Genomic DNA, 19,030 nt, shown 5'->3' with positions numbered 1-19,030 from the left:
GGTGGGGAGGGGTGAGGATTAGTCAGTTTGCAGAGTTGTGAACAGCGTAGAAGGTTATCATTGACTACTGGTTACTGCAGGATGAAGAGCTGTCATGGCAGATGGAATTGAAGCTAGGAAATGGTGAAGCAATTCACTTTAAAATGATCTTTGAGGCAGAATACATGGCTAATGGCAGGATTCTTAGCAGTGTGGTGGAAGTGAGGGTTTTGAGGTCCAAGTCCACAGATCCCTCAAAGATGCTGCACAAGATTATATGGTGGTTAAGAAAGCATATTGGACTTCATTGGTCAGGGGACTGAGTTCAAGAGCGTCAAGGTAATGATGTAGCTTTCCAAAACTCTGGTTAGACCACATTTAAGAATATTGTATTCCGTTCTGGTCACCTTATTATAGGAAAGACGTGAAAGCGTTAGAGAGGAGATTTATGAGGATGCTGCCAAGATTAGAGAATGTGTCTTACGAGGAAATCAGAATCAGAATCAGCTTTAATATCACCGGCATATGTCATGAAAGTCGTTAACTTAGCAGCAGCAGTACAAAGCAACACATGATAATGTAGGAAAAAATAATTACAGTAACTATACATATATTAAATAGTTAAATTGAAAATAGTAGTGCAAAAACAGAAATAATTAAAAAAGTGAGGTAGTGTTCATGGGTTCAATGTTCACTTAGAAACTGGATGGCAGAGGGGAAGCTGCTGTTCCTGAATCGCTGAGTGTGTGGCTTCAGGCTTCTGTAGTTCCTTCCTGATGGTAACAGTGAGAAGAGGGCATGCCCTGGGTGATTGGGGTACTTCTTAATGGACTCCACCTTTTTGAGACCCGCTTTTTGAAGATGTCTTGCATACTATGGAGGTTAGTACCCATGATGGAGCTGATTAACTTTATAACTTCCTGTATCTTCTTTCAATCCTGTGCAGTAGCCCCATCCTTGTACCAAATGGTGATGCAGCTTCTCAGAGTGTTCTCCACAGTACATCTGTTGAAGTTTGAGTGTTTTGTGTGACAGACCAATTACCTTCAAACTCCTAATGAAATACAGCCCTTGTCTTGCTTTCTTTATAGCTGCATCAGTATGTTGGGACCAGGTTAGATACACAGAGATATTGACACCCAAGAACTTGAAATTGCTCTCTCTCTCCACTTCTGATCCCTCTGATTCTTAAATGACAATAAAAGAGGATTACGTGTAATCATAATCTAATCTAATCTATGATGATTGGTTCATGTTCCCTTATCTTACCCTTTCCAACGTCCACAATCAGTTCTTTGGTCTTACTGAAATTGAATGCAAGGTTGTTACTGCGACACAACTCAACAAGCTAGTGTATCTTGCCCCTGTACCTAGCCATACAGTCATAGGTATACTGAGAGTAGAGCAGTGAGTTAGGCATACATCCCCGAGGTGCACCTGTATTGATTGTCATGAGGAGACGATGTTACTATCAATCCACACAATTGTAACCTTCCAATTAGGAAGTAGAGGCCTAGGTTCTGTGGCTTTTCAATCAGGACTATAGGAATGATGGTGCTAAATGCTGAGCTATAGTTGTTGTTCAGTGAGTTAGTACCTTTTTTCACAACGGCTAAAACCAGAAGACGCTATTTTAAGGTGAGTGGAGGAAGATTTTGGGGCAGAGATGTCAGAGTTGTGCTCTTTACATGGAAAATGACAACACTCTGTAAGGCACTGCCAGGGTGGTGGTTGTGGCTGATACATTGGGGCACTTAAAAGACTCTTGGATAGGCACATGAATGAAAGAAAAATAGAGGTTAAGTAGGAGGGAAGTGTTAGATTGATCGTGGAACAGGTTAAAGGTTAGCACATTAATGTGGGCCGAATTGCCTGTACTCTCCGAACTGTTCTATTATACCAGAAAGGGCAGGGCAAGCAGCAAGTCACAGATGGTTACAATTTGAAATGCACTGTCATTCTTTAAGTCCAGGAACTTCCTACACAACAGCACTGATGTTGTACCTTCACCAGGACTGCAGCATTTCATGAAGCCATCTCATTAATAACTTCTCCAGGGAAATCAGGAATTAGCAATGCCCCCCCCCATGAAAATTAATAATTACAATTTATATTCTGACCAGTGATGATCAAAGTTCATCATTCAGAGAAGTCTGAACACTGCTGTCCATTTATTCAGGAGTGCTGCAGGCAATTTATTTCTGTTTAATCAGAAATTATTAGGAGTAAATCTTCACCATGTTGTTTTTTTGTTTTTTTACTGCATTATGTTTTGCATTTTTAAGTATGGATATATACCAGTTGCAAATTTATGTAATGAGATGATTTGGAGATTAGAAAATCAAAAACATCTTTCTTGTAATACAATTTCCTTCTGCAACACACATTGGAAGATTCACGGCATAATGAAAATAAGAAAGATGCTGGAAGTCTGGAATAAAAATAGAATATGTTGGAGACATTCAGTTAGTCAGGCAGCAATTGCGGAAGTTGAAACAGATTTACTGTTTCAGTTTTGAGACCCTGACAACCCTGTGATATCAGTCTCTGAGGCTAATGTGAGGGTATCCTTTGGGAGGGTGACCCTACGGAAAGCATCTGACCCAGACAATGTACCTGGCTGAGTCCTGAAGACCTGTGCTAATCAACTGGCTGGAGTATTTACTGATATCTTTAACCTTCTGCTTCAGCAATCTGAGTTATCCATCTGCAACAAGCAAGCTATTCTTATACCAGTGCCTACTAAGAATTTGGTAACCGGCTTCAATGGCTATCGTCCAGTAGCATTTACAAACACTGTGATGAAATGCTTTGAAAACATATCAACTCCTGCTTGAGGAGCGACTTGGATCAGCTCCAGTTTGCCTACTGTCACAACAGGTCACCAGCAAATGCCATTTCATTGGCTCTTCACTCAACTTTGGAACATCTGGGCTGTGAAGAAGCATATATCAAGATGCTACTCGCTGACTGTAGCTCTGCATTCAACACTAGCATCCCCTCAAAACTAATCAATAAGCTCCAAAGTTCAAACTAAATTTTATTATCAAAGTACATATATGTCATCGCATAAAACCCTGAGATTAATTTCTCTGCAGGTATACTCAGCAAGTCTATAACAGGATCAGTGAAAGATCATCCAGAGTGCAGAAGACAAACTGTGCAAATGCAAACATAAATAAATAGCAATACATAACTGGAACATGAAATAACAAGATAAAGAATCCTTAAAGTGAGATCGTTGGTTATGGAACCACCGTATTGGATGGGCAAATGAGTGTAGTTATCTCTTTTTGTTCAGGAGCCTGATGGTTGTGGGGTAGTAACTGTTCTTGAACCTAGTGTTGCCAGTCGTGAGGCTCTTGTACCTTCTATCTGATGGCAGCAGTGAGAAAAGAACATGACCTGGGTGGTCAGGATCTCCTAAACCTAGGCCTTAATACCTCCTTATGCAACTGGATCCTCAATTTCATCTCTTGCAGACCCCATTCATCTCAGATTGGCAACCACATCTCCTCCACAATCACCATCAGCACAGCTGCATTTAGCCCACTGCTCTATTCGCTTTATACTTCTAACTGTGAGGCTAAGCACAGCAATGCCATATTTAAGTTTGCTGACAAAGCTACTATTATTGGCAGAATCAAAGGTGGTGACGAATCAGCATAGAGGAGGGAGATTGAAAATATACCAGATGGAGCCAGAACACTCTCACTCAACCTCAGCAAAACCAAAGAGCTGATTATTGGCTATAGGAGGAAACCAGAGGTCCATGAGCCAGTCCTCATTAGGGGATCAGAGGTGGAGAGGGTCAGTAACTTTAAATTCCTCTGAGTTATCATTTCAGAGGATCTGTCTTGGGTACAGCATTTAAGTGCCATTACAAAGAAGGGATGGTAGTAGTACCTCTACATTCTTAGAAGTTTGTGAAGATTCAGCATGTCACCTAAAACGTTGACAAACTTCTAGTGATGCATGGTGGAGAATATACTAACTGACTGCATTACAGCTTGGTATGGAAACACCAATGCCCTTAAATGGAAAATCCTACAAAAAGTAGTGTATATAGCCCAGTCCATCACAAGTAAAGCCCACCCCATCACTGAGCACATTTACAAGGAGTGCAGTTGAAGGAAAGCAGCATCCATTATCAAGGACTCCCACCATCCAGGCCATCTTCTCTTTGTGGTACTGATATTAGAAAAGAGATACAAGAGATACCGTCTTATATCCCACACCAACAAATTCACGGACAGTTATTACTCCTCAAACATACAGTTTCTTGAACCAGAGGGGATAACTCCACACACCCCATAACTGAATTATTTCCACAGACTTACTTTCAAGGACTCTACAACGCATGTTCTCAGTATTATTTCTTTCTTCTTCTTTCTATATTTGCACAATTTGTTGTCTTTTGTATATTGGTTGTCTGTTTGTCATTATGTGCAGTTTTTCTTTGATTCTAATGTTTCTTGTTACTTAGATTAGATTAGATTATGAAGACATGCAGTCCTCTTTTATTGTCATTTAGTAATGCATGCATTAAGAAATGATACATTTTTTTCCTCCAGAATGATATCACAGAAACACAAGACAAACCAAGACTAAAAAAACTGACAAAAACCGCATAATTATAACATATAATTACAACAGTGCAAGCAATACCGTAATTTGATAGAAGAACAGACCATGGGCACGGTAAAAAAAAGTCTCTGTCCCAATAGCCCATCATCTCACGCAGACGGTTGAAGAGAGAAACTCTCCCTGCCATGAGCTTCCAGTGCCGCAAACTTGCCGATGCAGCACCCTGGAAGCACCCAACCATAGCCCAACTCCGAGTCCATCCGAAAACTTCAAGCCCCCGACCAGCTCTCCGACACCGAGCGCCAAGCACCATCTCTGCCGAGCGCTTCGACCCCAGCCCCGGCAAAAGGCAATAGGCAAAGCTGAGGATTTGGGGCCTTCCCCTCCAGAGATTCTCAATTGCACAGTAGCAGCGGCAGCGAAGCAGGCATTTCAGAAGTTTCTCCAGATGTTCCTCCGTGCTTCTCACGGCTGTCTCCATCAAATCAGGATTGTGCACAGCATCCTAGTTCACAAATACGATATCATTCGGAGAGGCTGCACGCGCTGTGTCGCACCGCCATCTTCTCCTCCCCCCATATTTACTGTGAATGCCCACAAGAAAATGAATTTCAGTGTAGTATATGGTGACAATATATGTACTTTGATAATAAAATTTACTTTGAACATTTGAACGTAGGGTCTCAGATCTGAACCATTAACTTTGACTTTCCACAAAAGCTACCTTACCAACTAAATTATCCCAGCATTTTCTGTTTTGATATGAATTATTTCTTAGCTTTGGATCTTCATGTTGACATGTCAGAGGAAACCAACAACCTTAGAATTTGTCAGCAGTCTATCTTTAACCCAGGTCATCAGAAACAAATATAATGATTATTTTTATCATTCACTATATCTACGTTTTAGCTGTGTGAAAATTAGCTGCTGTAGTACTTCAAAAGCTCTTTGGTTAAGAACTTCAGGAAGTTCTTAACTGTAAATGTAAGATTGCTTTGCTATATGTAATCAATTATTTGCTGAGATGTACTATGCCAAAAGACATTTCATTTGTTATTTGCTTACTTCTATACCATTCATGTATTTATTTTCCCATATTTCAGATTCTCACTATATACTCACCTTCCTATTTCTCCGCCCCTATGTATTTGCACACATGCTAACTTCTAAGGATGTTAACTGATGAACTGGAGCTAATAGACTTACCTTATTTATGATCAGTCATTTCAATTTTCTTGTATGTATTCTACAACATACTGCTTCCAATAATGTTTAAATGACCAAAATATTTTCTTCATCCCAAGATGGGACTTCTGTTTATGACTGTAGCAGATTTCAACGAATTCTTCAGTACCTTGTGAATTCTAATTATCACAATAATCTTTGGAAGCGTACAGGCAACCCTATGATCCTAGAAAGCAGCCTGTATCTTGACTTTTCATAATGAGCTAAAAAATTGTGTGTACAGTCGTCCTTCGGTACCCCCGTGGATACCAAAATCCGTGGATGCTCAAGTTCCTTATATAAAATGGCAAAGTATTTGCATATAACCTATGCACATCCTCCCATATACTTCAAATCATCTCTAGATTACTTATAATACCTAGTACAATGTAAATAGTTGTTATACTGTATTGTTTAGGGAATAATAATAAGAAAAAAAGTCTGTACATGTTCAGTACTGACGCAACCATTGTAGCTCTTCTGGGAACACTGATGCTGGCTCGGCACTAACCGATGCCGATTCTCCCGTGATCTTTAAGTTCTTGAGGCTGTAGTGCTTTACATAGCTAGCTAGCCATCCCTTATAGCCTTAAATTCCTTCCTCTTGCTCACAATGCAAGTAGCGAACGAACGAGACTCAAGGCGAACAATGCTCAAACGAGTGCGCGAGAGAAACTGAGGATCTGTGAAATGGCGGGAGGCTGCAGCAGGGTATGCCTACATATCACTTCATTCGCATGGATACAGTGTAGTGCTCGTCGCGCGGCAAATTCAAGTTTTGCTTTTTGGAACTTTCTGGAATTTTTTTTCCCGAATATTTTCAATCCGCGGTTGGTGGAATCCGCAGATGCAGAACCCACGGATACGGAGGGCTGACTGTACTTACTTTTTATTCACATAAGTTCCATGAGAGCTAATTTTATTGTTTATGTAAAATTTCTGGATAATGATTATGAATTCTATAAGGGCAAAGTGCCATTTCCATAATAGTTATAATCCAGGGGTTGCCTGTATTATAATCCTTTGCACAACTTACAAGCCAATTTTTTGTGCTCTAAACAGGTATTAAGATATAAAAAGCTGATCATTTCCTGCTGCCCTGACGTATGAAATCAACAGTAGCGTTCAAATACATATGAATAGGAAGTAGTCACATTTTGAGCTACCTCATAGTATTGGTTGGTTAAGATTATTAACTAAGAAAGCATGCATGCTTATGGAAGTCATGAGATTGTTATTTATATGACGCACACTAACATATCACAAATATTCTGCATATTTTTCTATATGTTAAACAATAAAACTCAACCTTCTGTATAATTTATCGCCACTCTTTACCCAAAAGCAAACACTTCAATTTTATGACAAATAGCTAACCTTGAACATAGTAGTTCCAGGTTCACGTCCACCAAGTATATTGCCTTCCATAATCTGTGCAATTCTTGTGTCCTCCACTCTCATGAAGTCACTGACTAGATCGGTGACGTCAACTGACCATTCCGATCCTAACATGGTGATTATCTGATCTGTACCCTCTGAAGAGGTTGTGTGGAATTGAGTAAAGACTCGTACTAATGCATGCTGGTATTGCAGAGTGCAGCCTCGTGTTTTGCTTCGTTCTTCTTCTTCTTCATCTTCACTGTCACGGGTGGACCTGAGAAATGGAGCAATGCACAACAAGGTAAAGATTAACTTAACAATATGCCTTTGAAATCTAATTTTAAAAATTATTAACGTCATCGTTGTGTAAATTATCTCACCATTCTACTCTATGACAATGAAATATTTAGTGAAAATTCACTCTTTTGAAGGTTGTTCCTACATCAGCCTCTGAGATAGATTACAGGGTCACCAGATGTTGCAGGGATTTGCAAAGGTGTAGTTTGCTTAAAAGGCTTTGAGCTCATCTGGGAGTGAAGCACTACAGCCATTCATGATGTTAGGTTTTGCCTTCTAGAAAGTAACATCCTGCAAATCCTGCCAGAGATGACGTGCTTCTGTTTCTGACTCTAACCTTACTCTAACAATAGGCTTCCGCAGACCATACCTGGACTTCTTGTATAACTCTGGATCACTGGTCTCAAATGCCACTAAATCTCCTAGTACATCCACAGCTTTTGTTTTGGGTATGTCTGATATGTCCTTGAAGACACACACTCATCCATTCACTTCCTGAAAAAGCTGTGGTGTATTCCTTCAGATACACAGATGAATCCCTGAATACTGTCCAATCCACTGATCAAGGCAGTTCTGTAAGCACTTGTCCACCTCCCTTGACCATACCTTCTTGGTCTTCACCACTGGTGCTGCAGTCTTTAGTCTCTGCCTATATGCCGGGAGTAGAAGGAGACCCAGGAGATTGGACTTACCAAATTGTGGGTATGGGATGGCATGGTATGTGTTTTTGATGGTGGTATAACAGTGTTGGTGCGTGGCCAAGTGGTTAAGGCGTTCGTCTAGTGATTTGAAGGTCGCTAGTTCGAGCCTTGGCTGAGGCAGCGTGTCCTTGGGCAAGACACTTAACCACACATTGCTCTGCGACGACACTGGTGCCAAGCTGTATGGGTCCGAATGCCCTTCCCTTGGACAACATCGGTGGTGTGGAGAGGGGAGACTTGCAGCATGGGCAACTGCTGGTCTTCCATACAACCTTGTCCAGGCCTGTGCCCTGGACACCTTCCAAGGTGCAAATCCATGGTCTCATGAGACTAACGGATGCCTATTATTAACAGTAGTCAAGTGTGTTGGCTCCTCTGGTTCCATAGCTGATATGTTGGTGCTAGTTGTTCAGAGACATCTTCAAGCTGGCCTGGTTGAAATACCCAGCAATGATAGGATTGGCATCAGGGTGTGGAGTTTTGTACCTGCTGATTACGATGCTTTGCTCCTCCAGTGCCTGCCTGAGCTGGAAAGTACGCCACTATCAGGATGATAGTGGAAAACTCCCTCAGCACATAAAGTGGACAACATTTGACTGCTAGATATTCTAGGACGGACTGAGATGGAACCTCCAAGTCTCCATGCACCACGATGAATTAATCATAGGTCATACTAAACCTCTTTTATCTTTAAAAGGCTGAGCTGATGTCTTTGTAGAGAATGATAAAGCCACTGGGCTACAGCGCTGCGTCCAAAATGGTGGGTGATACCCATATTTCCTGAAGCAAAGTACACCTCACTCCCTGGTGTCTTTCTGGTACAGCAATATTGCTCTGAGGTCTTCAATTTTATTTTCCAGAGATTGTATATTTGGCAGCAGGATAGTTGGGAATGGGGTCTAAGGCATTTTAATCATACTTGTAGACCAGCACATTGTCCCCACTTCCATTTTCTTAAAGGGAAACCACACTTGCAACATGAATCGGCTGTTGGAGGTTCATCGATTATGAGTATCAATTGATTTTTTACATGTCTTAAAACAATGCTGGTTACCAAGTACCCATGGCTGTGACTGTGGATTTCCGCTGTTGTAGTGCTAAATGGGAATATATGATGATTCCCATCAGAGCTTCAAGCAGAGTGCCACTTATTGACACCATCTTAGTCCAGGAAGATCTGACAGAAGTTTATAAAATTATGAGAAGTGCAGATAGGGCAGATAGTCAGAATCTTTTTTTACCTCAGGGTAAGAATATCAAGTATTAGAGGACAAACTTTTGACGTGAGCGGGCAGAATTTAAAGGAGATGTTTGGGACAAGTTTTTACACAGTGCTTGAAACTGGCTGCCAGGGATAGTAATGGAAGCAGATGTGACAGCGGCATTTAAAGAGCTGTTAGACACTGGAATACGCAGGAAATGGAAGGAAATTTATCATGTACAGGCAGAGATTCAGTTAAAGTCAGTCAGCAATGTTTTTGGCCAAAGGGCCTGTCCCCTTGCACTGCTGTTCTATTTTCTATATATTGTAATGACAGAGAGATTCAGGTCCCAAGAATGAGTTGATGTTTTTCAAAGACATACTGTAGTGTATTTGGACATGAAGACACTAAGCTGCTGCAATTAGAATTTCTGGAAAAAATAGCATAGATCTTTAAACATCTTAGATCAGTGACATTAAGAACTCTTTTGTGTCTCTCAAAAATGTGAGAGTTGGGCTGGTGTTAACAAAAAATATGAAAAGTTGGATGAATCTGGATTGAACTCATTAACTTCTTGTATGTGACATCTCCAACACCATCACACTGAGCATGGGGGCCCCCAGGGCTGTGTGCTCAGTCCACTGCTGTTCACTCTGCTAACCCACGGCTGTGCTGCAACACACAGTTCAAATCATATCATCAAGTTCGCCAATGACACAACCGTGGTGGGTCTCATCAGCAAGAGCGATGAGTCAGCATACAGAGAAGAGGTGCAGCGGCTAACAGACTGGTGCAGAGCCAACAACTTGTCTCTCAATGCGAACAAAAGAGATGGTTGTTGACTTCAGGAAGACACAGAGCGACCACACTCCACTGAACATCGATGACTCCTCGTAGAGATCGTTAAGAGCATCAAATTTCTTGGTGTTCACCTGGCGGAGAATCTCATCTGGTCCCTCAACACCAGCTCCATAGCAAAGAAAGCCCAGCAGTGTCTCTACTTTCTGTGAAGGCTGAGAAAAGTCCATCTCCCACCGCCCCCCCCCCCCCCCAACCTCACCACATTCTACAGAGGTTGTACTGAGAGCATCCTGAGCAGCTGCATCACTGCCTCGTTCGGAAATTGTACCATCTTGGATCGCAAGGCCCTGCAGCGGATAGTGAGGTCAGCTGAGAAAATCATCGGGGTCTCTCTTCCCGCCATTACAGACATTTACACCACATGCTGCATCCGCAAAGCAAACAGCATTATGAAGGACCCCATGCACCCCTCATACAAACTCTTCTCCCTCCTGTCATCTGGCAAAAGGCACCGAAGTATTTGGGCCCTCATGACCAGACTATGTAACAGTTTCTTCCCCCAAGCCATCAGACTCCTCAATACCCAGAGCCTGGACTGACACCAACCTACTGCCCTTTACTGTGCCTGTTGTCTTGTTTGTTATTTATTGTAATGCCTGCACTGTTGCGTGCACTTTATGCAGTCCTGGGTAGGTCTGTAGTCTAGTGTGGTTTTTGTGTTGTTTTACATAGTTCAGTGTAGTTTTTGTATTGTTTCATGTAACACCATGGTTGTGAAACACTTTGTCTTATTTTTACTGTGTACTGTACCAGCAGTTATGGTCGAAATGACAATAAAAAGTGACTTGACTTGACTTGACTTAACTTAATGGAAACAAAATTAGAGGAGATAGCCAACACAGCAATGACAAGCAGACTTGTAATTTAAACATTATAATCAAAGCAAGTCTATCTTAATTTAAATGGTTATTGCCCAAGATATCCCATCACTTATCATGGTTTAGATCACTGCTACTAACTGAAAGTACACTATTCCCTGAGCAAAATGCGTAATGACCATTTCCAAATTATTTCCCCTTATTCAGAAAATTTGACCATTATGAATTACACCAGCAGACCCAACATAATCATTGTTTTAAGTCTGTATCAAGTGATGTTATTTCCTGTACTCTGCTTTTTTTTAAACATACACAACAGTTCCTATGTCATTCTGGTTTTAACCACATTCCAGGTCTTTGACAGCTGAAAGTAGATGAGAAGGGCTTAACACTTTTGTGGGGGGAAGCAGCAGAAAAGTGTTTGCTCCAAGTCCAGGAAGATGCCCAGTAATCTTTCAAACCTTCTCTATTACATCTCACTTCACTCTTGTGTCCAGTTTTGGTTACAATACAGGAAGGATGTGATTGAGTGGGAGAGAGTACAGAGGAGAATTCACCAGTCCTTGGACTGAACTGGAGGACCTTAGCTCTGGGGAAAGATTAGATAGGCTGAAGTTCTTTACCCTGGAGCGAAGGAAGCTGAGATAGACAAAATCTCTTTTCTAAGATGTAAAAGGATATAGTCCTTATACAGGCAAAGGGAATTTGTGTAGATGGGCAAAGCTGTCAGAATGGATGTAGTGGGCTGAAGTGTCAATTTCTCTGCTGTATACATCTGACTTCACTGATGTAATGTTTGTCATGCTCAGTGCACCAGTTTTAACATAAGCTTCAGTTTGATGAAGAAAACTTTCCAGCTCAAAGACTGGTTGTTTGGTTGCTCTCAACTGGGAAATTAAGTTGGTTGACTTGTTTCTATATAGTAAATCTTACCTGCTTATCAACTTCACAGTCATTCCTCCTTCCAGTGTTCTACGATTAGCAGTTCAATAGTGATACCAATTATTGGAATATCCCAATGAATTACTTTTTCAAAGTTATTATGAAAGATAGGATGTGAATTCCATTCACCCATATGTTTTTCACTAATAAAGGGTTTAGAATTTTCCAACCAAAGTGAGACAAAAATTCAAATAGGCTTATATCCTCAGTTGCCCGTTATGGAATGACAGATATGGTATGTATATAATTCGAAAAACCAAAGTCACCTGGGGGAGGGTTTATACTTTGCTGGCTGTTTAATGCAGTAATTTAAAAAAAAAGCAAATACTGGAAATATTCAGTTTGTCAGGCAACATCTGTAGGAAGAGAAACAGAATTAATATGTTTTGGGTCATTTACTGAATTGTTCAATGTGTCACTCACTAGAAATTGCCAAGGCAAAAGCAGATCGCAATTGTTCGATAAGTAGAAATACTCTAAGTAGACATGCTACAAAATGAGGGAGAATCACATATTTTACAAGATTGAGAACAGAGTAGATATTGTAAGACCTTCTGTGGTCTCAGAGTGCACTCAATGAAGAGTGTGAAACTGAGGCTGCCTTAGCAGAGACAAAGGTGTATAAAGCAGCAGCTGACTTAGACAGTGGTGGTCGTCTCTCTGGAAAGGTGACTGAAGATCCGGTCAAGCCCTCTAATACGATATGGTTGCTCCAGAGGGTGAAATCAAAACAGAAGGTAAAGATAGGAACTAGTTTCTTGTCATGATTCACACCAAATTTTTTACTGAGTACTCTTTCTGATCTGGCATCGTCTGTTTCAGATTTAAACCCTAAGAAAGGTGAACCCTCATTTAATGTAGAAAGTGAGAAGTGCCCAAGTTCACCCAACTTGAAAACACATGGGTGTTCACAAGTTAATAAGAGCACACAATTGCTGAGCAGTGCCCCAAGTGCATCAGTGTTCCCCTTTCAACAGAAGCTACTGCAGAACCAACTGCACAGCCTTCACTTGCTGTACCAGGCTGTCGTGATAAAACACCATTGGACAACACTTTGAGTGAGATGCTGAGACTGGCCAGAGAAGCCATCAGCACAGTCAGTCTGAATGTGGGCAAGACACTAGCAAGGAGAACTGGAGAAACTGTAACAATCTGCAGAACACAGATGGACACACCAGTGGACTCCAGGAAACTGCGTCAAGAACCCATTGACACTTCAGATGAACTAAACCAAGATACACTTGTGAATTTACGGCTAGCACCTTGAGTTACTACTGGTTCTAGCACACCCACAGCAGAGAGCATGGCAGGGATTTGAGTATCTATCAGATGTAGTACTTCCTCATATACTCTAAAATTATGTTCTGGAACATCAATAGTTGCCAAAAGAAGACTCAGTGGATTTGTCATGGAGCTAATAGGACAGGAGCTCTGTTTACCCATGTTAACCCTCATGAGTGTGACCATATTCCCAACAACAGGGATGAAATCCCAACTTGTGAAGCTGCACACAGTCATTCACACCTTAAGAACACAGCTAACAAGATTCCTCCACTTGACTCTTCATTCTCCCAATGGTTGACATGATGCACCTTATGCCCAATGATTGGACCTGGGTTGGGTCACAGTGGTTGAAATCTGCCTTGATAGTGCTAATCAACTCACTGTCAGCATATTTAAAACTAATGTCATGGAGAATCGGCACCCAAGTCATCTCAGACTCTGTGAGAGTTGTATCTATATAAAAAAGAAGTTTGTAGGAGTAGCCAACGACAGCCTTTGCAGTGGTTGGCACATTTAAAAGCAACCTCTCAGTCAAGAGCAACTGACTCAGGCAAAGCTTAGAATCCTTCTTGTTGTTCAATGACAGGTGTATGCAGAGGAAGTGAAGTGTATCACAAAGCAGAAACTTCTCCCAATCCAAAGCCACCTCAGTGAATTCGGTCCCGTTCTTGATTCTGAGGGGCTACTGCAAGTTGGAGGATTCTCAAGAGGGCACAACTCACTTCAGTGGTATCTCACACAATCTTCATTCTGGGTGAGCAGCACGTCACTGCCCTGCTCATCAGATCTTACCATTAAGGCTGACATTTTCGAATGATTAGTAGTCATAGTCATACTTTATTGATCCCGGGGGAAATTGGTTTTCGTTACAGTTGCACCATAAATAATAAATATTAATAGAAATAGAAATAGTAATATTACTATTAGTAAATAGTAATAGTCATAGAAATATTAAATAGTAATAGAAAAAGGTAATAAATAGTTAAATAGTAATATGTAAATTATGCCAGTAAATTATGAAATAAGTCCAGGACCAGCCTATCGGCTCAGGGTGTCTGACCCTCCAAGGGAGGAGTTGTAAAGTTTGATGGCCACAAGCAGGAATGAATTCCTATGATGCTCTGTGCTGCATCTCGGAGGAATGAGTCTCTGGCTGAATGTACTCCTGTGCCCACCCAGTACATTGTAGTAAGACTGTTTTCAGGATCAGTCACTAAGATTGTCCTTCTTTTGCCAAAGACTTAATGAAATGATCATTTGACTTTTAGTTTCAGTAGTTAAGTTTGATATCCCATGGCTGCCAGGTGGGGAGTGTTCTTGCCTCTAGAGGCACAGTTTATTTTGTATGCAGTTTGTTTTGTATGAACATCACTTCCTGTACGCAAGCTATTTTGTTACATCGTTTCCTATGCAGGTTAATTTGGATTTCGACTTGAAGCACCCCACAGAAGAAATATCACAGACTACAGTGCCAGTGCATGGTACTGCTGGCAAATCAAAGGAGCTATCTCAGTTGGTTTCAGCTAGAGTGCAGTGATGGCCATTAAAACTGTCTGCACATAACTTTTTTCTGAGTGATCAGTACAAGGAGAAAGTGAATTCTCTGAGATGTGTTGGATGTGAAAAGTGGATAGAACCAATTCCTGTGGCTTTTTCACGATCTTAGTAATCATTTTCAATTTGAAGATGATGTTTGCTATTAATAGTATTCTAATGGACAATGAAAGCAATGTCACTCATGCTGAATCTGTCAAATTTCAAACTGTTCTCTACTGTTCTACTTCAAGTAGGTTTGGGAGAAAAGTTTGTTCAGACTATAAAGACTAGACTGAAGAAGATTAGAGGTGAAATTGGGATAAATGTTACATGATTCTTATTTTGATATTAGAATACACTACATAAAACTGTTGCAAACATACCTTTTAAGTTAATAACGGACAGATGTGGCAGAATTTGAATATCATGAAGCCAAAACTCAGTGGTACTGCATGTCTCAAACAAGTGAGGGAAAAGTAAAGGCAGAGCTTGTGATTAGATTTTTGAAGAATTTTCAGAACCAACTGTTCTCTGCCTTCTACTGAAACCCAAGTGTAGACAAGTACACCTTGAATTGAAGGCCATCGCCTACAAAGTACGTTCCAAATGAACTGCATGACTTGCTATCAGTGAGAAAATCATCAGGTAGATTGATATTGTAAAAAGGAACATGCTAGTAATGTAGTTTTATTGTTTGGATTATATTTATGTATGTTTTCATCCAGATTAAGGGGAACTAATGTGTTAATCCTGTTATGAGATCACATGAAGAATGGAGGAATCTTGTGTTGTGATCCTAACATTATCAATGAGTGACAAAATTTAAAAAAACGTTCTCCTACCAATGCACATGATCTAAACTTCTGAGCTTGAGAATTAGTTTTAATCGATATTTCGGTACAGAGGTGCTGAGATAATACATGGCTCTGCTTAACTTCATTATCAGATTCATCTTTTTAACTTAATGTTAAATTAATTACTTGTAATAGGTTCATGTTTTTATAGAGTAATAACAATGCTATTTTTAAGGGTTAAATTGTAAACCAAATTGAAGAATTTAGTATCTTAAATTAAGATTTGTGACATGAATACAAATGTTTAAAGTCATTGTGTGCTGTCCCTTCGTATTTTTTTAAAGGGGGATTTACTCACTAGTTTTGAACTGGTGCCTCATTAAAGTAACAACTGAGTGGCTAGCATACGGGATCATAAATTGCTGCAGCAACAAAACATCGCTCAGTATTGGAAGTCTAACTTAGTGGACCCATTCTATGAATTTAATGCAAAACTGACTCCACTAATATTAATGCAATAGAATTTCTCTGGATTATAAATCTCAAATAACTTTTAATAAATTCCTTGAACATGTTTCTGTCAAAGAAGGTTTGCTATCAATAGATTTTCCCCTTTTCTCCACTAAATAAATAAACAATATTATTTCAGTGGTTAATCGTAAATTATAATCAATTTCAAGCCACTCACCTTCTATCAGGGAGGATAGGAACTCTCCAGCCTTTCACTTGACTCAATTTGCGATCTGATAATTCAATCTGCAGTGGAATCTTTGGTACCCAAACTGTCAACTCTAGTGCAGCACTTAAATATTCATAGTCAAACATAATCCGGGCATTCATTGAGCCTTGAGATTCTTTGCCACTCACAAACACATAGTCACAACCTTTGGACACCTATATGAAAACAGAAGCATTTGAATCAATTGGAGTCAGCACCAGGAGACATTTTAAAGGATGTCAGAATTAAGCACAGAAGAATCCAGAATCCAATCCAAACAGTAAACGCTCAAAACTGATAACCATTGTCATAATACTGTTTGTTTGAAACAATCAATTAATCGCCTCACAATATTTTCTAATTTCCATAGCTGATAAAGGGAATACTCATAATTGAGTAAATATTTCTACAAATTTAGACTGGTAATTCCAAATTAACAAATGCTTTCAAGAAGCTGGGAGGAAATCAGGGATTAGTTTAATAACATTCATTATAATTATACAAATAACAAATGTATAAGTTGAAAACCATATTTTTATAAATGTTTTTGAAAAATGGAATAACTTAAAGATTAAGGTGTGCTTACTTGACCCAGTTCATTCATCTTTCTTACACAACTAATCACTGTAACTAAAGTAATGCGCAGTATAATGACCCCTATTAAACCATCATTTTACTGTGAAAAACTCTATCTAGAAACTCAGTGAGTAGATACCTCTTGATAGTACTGATGGTAATGCCTTTCACTACTCTGCTGATGATTGAGAATAGGTTGAAAGGATGGTATTTGGTTACAATAGGTCTGTCCTGCTTTTTATGGACATGATATACCTAAGTAGCTTTACATATTGTTCTATAGCTATCTATGTTGGAGTTTTATGGGAACAGCTTGGCCAGAGGTACAGATTGTATTGGAGCACATGTCTTCGGCACCGTGGTCTTAAAGTTGTTAGCCAATAGTCAGCTATTCAGTTTTTTCTAATTTTGAATGAAAAGTTGCTGTTGTTCCAGTACTCAACCTGGTGATCTATCCTGCTCCTCTACCCTGACTCATCAGCACCTGTGGTTCATCAAACAACAGTTGTGCTATAATTTTCGATATGGCATTGGAGCTGCGCTTAGCCACACAGTCATGCATGTATAGAGCAGGGGTCTAAGCATCAGCCTTGAGGTGTACCTGTGATGATGGTCAATGAGCAGAAAATGTTTCCATTCCTTACTGACTAAAATCTGTCGATGAGGAAGTCAAGAAGCCTATTGCAAAAGTAAGTAGAAAGGTCAAAATTTTTAAGCTTGATAATGAGTTAGGATGGGACAATAGTGTTGAATGCTGAGCTGTCATCCAGATGGTCCAGAGCAGCATGAAGAGCCAGAATAAATCACTTACTCTGATGTCTTGTGGTGGTGAACTGAAGCAGGTCCAGGTCATCTCTGAGGCGGAGTTGATTTGCATCCTAACTAATCTCTTGAATCACTTCATTAAGGTTGACATATGTGCTACCAGATGGTAGTCATTGAGGTGTGTCACCACCTTCTTCTTGGGTACTGGTAAAATAGATACCTATACACAATAGATCTCTTGCATGTGGGACAATATGTAGTGAGCAATCCTAATAGGACAACTTGAGGAATTGAATATGAGCACACAAGGCTGTTTGGACATGTTGGTTTGACACAATTGAGTGTTTTATTAGTCCATTTTGGAAAGTATTTGAGAGTAAAGCACATTACCATAAATCTAGAATCTTATACTGGACAGTCTGAGTAAAATAATCAAATAACTTTTCCAAAGGAATTTTACCAAACTTCACTTTGTGTCATTAGTTTATGCCCAATCATGAACACCCATCAGGTGATAATACTTTTTATTCCCTAATCAACATCAATTTATTACCCCCCTCACAAGACATCAATTTGTGCTCTCTACTGTTCATGCCACATGACACAAATGCATCCCCATGAAACACTGGTTTTTGTCCACTTTCATTCAACACGAAATAGAGTATTACATACAGATCACTGGTATATTGGCTAAATTACAGATTTGCTGGCAGAAGTATGGTCAAAAACACTGAGATCTTCTTTGAACAAGAACAGTCCAATATGTTCTACACAGGGAAGAAACAATGTAAGAACAGAAAGATGATGGGATAACACTTTTTAACCATAGATTTTTGTTTTAGCAGAACTCAAAAAATATTAGTTTGTGCCTCTAGGTTTGTAACGTTGAATCAGGTTTGCAAGTTTGGTGAGTGAGACAGAAAATATGGACTGTAAATCAGTATATTAACCATTTATTTACAAACATTTAGTTTTCCCCAAGTTGCACAAACTACAGAACTAAATATCCAACAAACGGACACTTCAATAAGAGCACTCGTGGAGCATACCTTCCTAAAGGTTTTGTACAGTATGCCTTAGACAGAGGGAGAGAGAAAGAAGCTCCCACGTGTGCTATGCATAATACCCAGGATATTTGAAACTGGATATTTAGGTAGCCATCCAATGGGAAGAGCAGCTGCAGTTTCTAAACTAATCAATCATGACAGGAGCAGCTTTCAACAAGCAGAATAAGCCACAACCCCCCATAAGACACTTCACCCCTCCAAAGTTGCAACACTGTGATGATCTGAAACTCAGACTAGTATGATCCTTGTGAACTCACTGCGAAATTATATATAAAACACAAAATTACCATACCCAGTAC

At 40.0% G+C, this 19,030-nt stretch overlaps 1 protein-coding gene across 2 annotated transcripts in view; it reads right to left on the bottom strand.

The window, feature by feature from the left end:
• tmem132e (transmembrane protein 132E) overlaps window positions 1–19,030 on the bottom strand; it is a 601,125-nt gene that overhangs the window by 65,862 nt on the left and 516,233 nt on the right. For both annotated transcript variants that reach the window (XM_072243258.1, XM_072243259.1), the window contains exons 6-7: window positions 16,294–16,499; window positions 7,168–7,444 (exon numbers count right to left, since the gene is read on the bottom strand). In XM_072243258.1, coding sequence (XP_072099359.1) covers window positions 7,168–7,444; window positions 16,294–16,499 — 483 coding nt within the window. The remainder of the gene's footprint in view (window positions 1–7,167; window positions 7,445–16,293; window positions 16,500–19,030) is intronic.

Source organism: Mobula birostris, chromosome 25 (assembly GCF_030028105.1).
Source record: "Mobula birostris isolate sMobBir1 chromosome 25, sMobBir1.hap1, whole genome shotgun sequence".
NCBI classification, from domain to species: domain Eukaryota; kingdom Metazoa; phylum Chordata; class Chondrichthyes; order Myliobatiformes; family Myliobatidae; genus Mobula; species Mobula birostris.
The sequence above is the reverse complement of the archived record's forward strand: the minus strand, read 5'-3'. Positions and strand labels throughout refer to the sequence as shown.